This window comes from Chenopodium quinoa, unplaced genomic scaffold (genome assembly GCF_001683475.1).
Source record: "Chenopodium quinoa cultivar QQ74 unplaced genomic scaffold, ASM168347v1, whole genome shotgun sequence".
NCBI lineage: Eukaryota > Viridiplantae > Streptophyta > Magnoliopsida > Caryophyllales > Amaranthaceae > Chenopodium > Chenopodium quinoa.
This window is the reverse complement of record NW_018745523.1, coordinates 4,207,756-4,210,626: the sequence shown is the minus strand read 5'-3', so window position 1 is coordinate 4,210,626 and position 2,871 is coordinate 4,207,756. Positions and strand designations below refer to the sequence as shown.

Genomic DNA, 2,871 nt, shown 5'->3' with positions numbered 1-2,871 from the left:
GAACCATATGGAGTTAGTAATCTCATGGATTATGAATGGGGTGTAACCTACACGGGTCCATCGTTGTTTCCTATCGTTCTCCCTTACTCGTGGTTGCCTTTTATGATCCGTGAACGGTTTACAAGTTCCTTAAAAACCTGTTGGCGGCTCCCTACTTTATTTGTCCCTAATCGTTGTCCCTAATAGTAATGTCACTTCCCACTTCCTATGAGTGCCAAGCATATTCACACATGCTTTAACGTAGGCGCACTTCGAACGACGCCTACAAAATGCGAAAAAACCTTATAGTATATGGCCAGTGATCCTAATTCCTTATAATTTGCCGCCTGAGCTTTGTATGAAGCAGCATAATATGATTCTTTCAATGCTAATTCTAGGTCCAAAAGGTCCCGGTGATGCAATTGACGTGTATTTGCAGCCTCTTATTGAGGAGCTGAAGGAGCTATGGGAAATTGGTGTTGAGACTTATGATGCAGCATCACAACATCATTTCCAGCTCTGTGCATGTTTGATGTGGACTATTAATGATTTTCCAGCATATGCAATGCTTTCAGGATGGAGTACTAAAGGGTATTTGGCTTGTCCTTGTTGTTTAAAAGGTACTCGATCAGAGAGGCTATCTTACGGGGGTAAAGAATGTTATATGGGCCATCGATGCTATTTGCCAAAGAATCATAAATGGCGAAAGGATAAAGATTCATTCGATGGAAAAGTTGATCATAGTCTACCTCCAGAGCCATATTCAATTAATGATATTCTTTATCAACTTGAGGACTTGGAGAAAATTATTTTGTCTAATGATCCAAGCGTGAAGACAAAAATATCTCATGACCTTAGGGGGGACAATTGGAATAAGAAAAGTATTTTCTTTGAGCTTCCATATTGGAGGACACATCTATTACGACACAATTTAGATGTGATGCATATCGAGAAGAACATATGTGATAGTATTCTTGGGACAATTATGAATATCAAAGGGAAGACCAAAGACAATTTGAAATCACGTCTTGACTTGGAAGATATGGGGTTGAGGTCTACGTTGCACCCAATAAAAGAAGGGGACAAATGGAAAATTCCTCCTGCTCCATATACTTTTTCCCCATCTGAAATAAACATTTTTGCAATTTTTTGATAGAGCTAAAAGTTCCTGATGGTTTTTCATCAAATATTTCTTATTGTGTGAATTCAAAGGAATAAAAAATTTCGGGATTAAAGAGTCATGACTGTCATGTAATACTCGAGCATTTGCTTCCTGTAGCAATACGTGGTCTTCTCACACCACTGGTACGTGAAGCACTAATTGAGTTGTCCATGTATTTTACATTATTATGTGCTAAAACACTTCAAGTTGATGAATTAGAGCAACTAGAGTCTCAAATTCCTATCACTCTCTGTAAATTAGAGAAGGTTTTTCCTCCCTCCTTCTTTGATGTGATGATGCATTTACCTATACATTTAGCCAATGAAGCAAAGATTGGAGGGCCGGTTCAGTTTAGATGGATGTATCCTATTGAGCAATATATGTATAAGCTGAATTCTTATATACGGAATAGGGCCCATCCAGAGGCTTCTATCGCAGAAGGATATTTAGCAAAGGAGTGTATGAATCTTTGTTCAAGGTATATGCATAATGTAGAGACAAGATTTAATCGTCTTGATCAAAATTATGAAAATGTCGAAGGTCATGTTGATGCTCTGCCTATTTTTAGTCATCCTGGTCGAGCTTTAGGAGCTGCTACTGTTAGAGATCTAGAGAAGAGTGAGCTTGATGAAGCTCACATTTATATTTTGAAGAATTGTGATGAGGTCCAACCTTTTCTTCAGTAAGAACCTAAGACCTATCTAACTTCATTCTTTTTCTATATTAACTTATCAATATTAAGAAGTGTATTTGTATGATTATTTTACAGAGAGTATGCTGAAGTTCATGAATCAACGGATCATAGAATCACAAAAGAGGAATGGTGTGAAAATTTTAAAATTTGGTTCAAGAATAAAGTAAGAAAATATTCTTTTGATTAAGTTTTGAGGTATATGATTTGACATTCTGTTAAATTATAAAAGTTATGTTTTATTTGTTTTCATGGTAGGTTGCCCAATTATATGAGACTGATAAGAGCACAAAAATGGAAAATTTGCTTTCACTTTCACGAGGGCCAACACAATATGTTACATTGTTCACTGTTTATATTGTTAATGGATATAGGTTTCGCGTAGAAAGTCGTGATAAAACCTTGAGAACACAAAATAGTGGGGTGGTTGTGATTGGAAACACAGGGAATGAAGAGGAGAACATTGATTATTATGGAATAGTGACTGATATAATAGAGATCCAATATCTTGGGCAAAATCGAGTAGTACTATTTCGTTGTAATTGGTGGGACGTATATGATAATGTTAGAGGAGTCAAAACCGATGAATATGGAGTTGTTAGTGTTAATTGCAATAGGCAATTAAAAACTAATGAACCATATATATTAGCTAGTCAAGCTAGACAAGCTTTTTACGCCATCGACAATCTAAATATAAGTTGGAAGCTTGTGTCAAAGACTCAACCGCGCAACTATGATGAAAGTGATGATAACGAAGAAGGTGATGCATATCAACATGGTGAATTATTCAAACCTACATATGCGACATCCTCTTCAACAATGGCATGTTCTGAAATTTGTAAGAGCAGGGATGGCATTGATCCAATCTTTGTGACAGAGAAGAGCACCAAAAGTGGAGAACAAGGACCTTTAAAGAGGCGAAGAGAAGAATAAATAATCTTATTTTTAATTCTGTTTTTTATTTTATTTTTTCATGAATTGACTTGAATCATCTTATTTGATTAATTTTTACGTTGGATCTTGTTTATGACTTTCTACA

General features: G+C 36.0%; 1 protein-coding gene across 1 annotated transcript; it reads left to right on the top strand.

The window, feature by feature from the left end:
- The first annotated feature begins 229 nt into the window (after positions 1-229).
- On the top strand, positions 230-2,022 carry LOC110715651. Its single transcript, XM_021894236.1, has 2 exons — positions 230-1,823; positions 1,911-2,022. The coding sequence occupies exons 1-2, from the start codon at positions 1,312-1,314 to the stop codon at positions 2,020-2,022; spliced, it is 624 nt and encodes a 207-aa protein (XP_021749928.1). The 5' UTR covers positions 230-1,311.
- Positions 2,023-2,871: the final 849 nt, after the last annotated feature.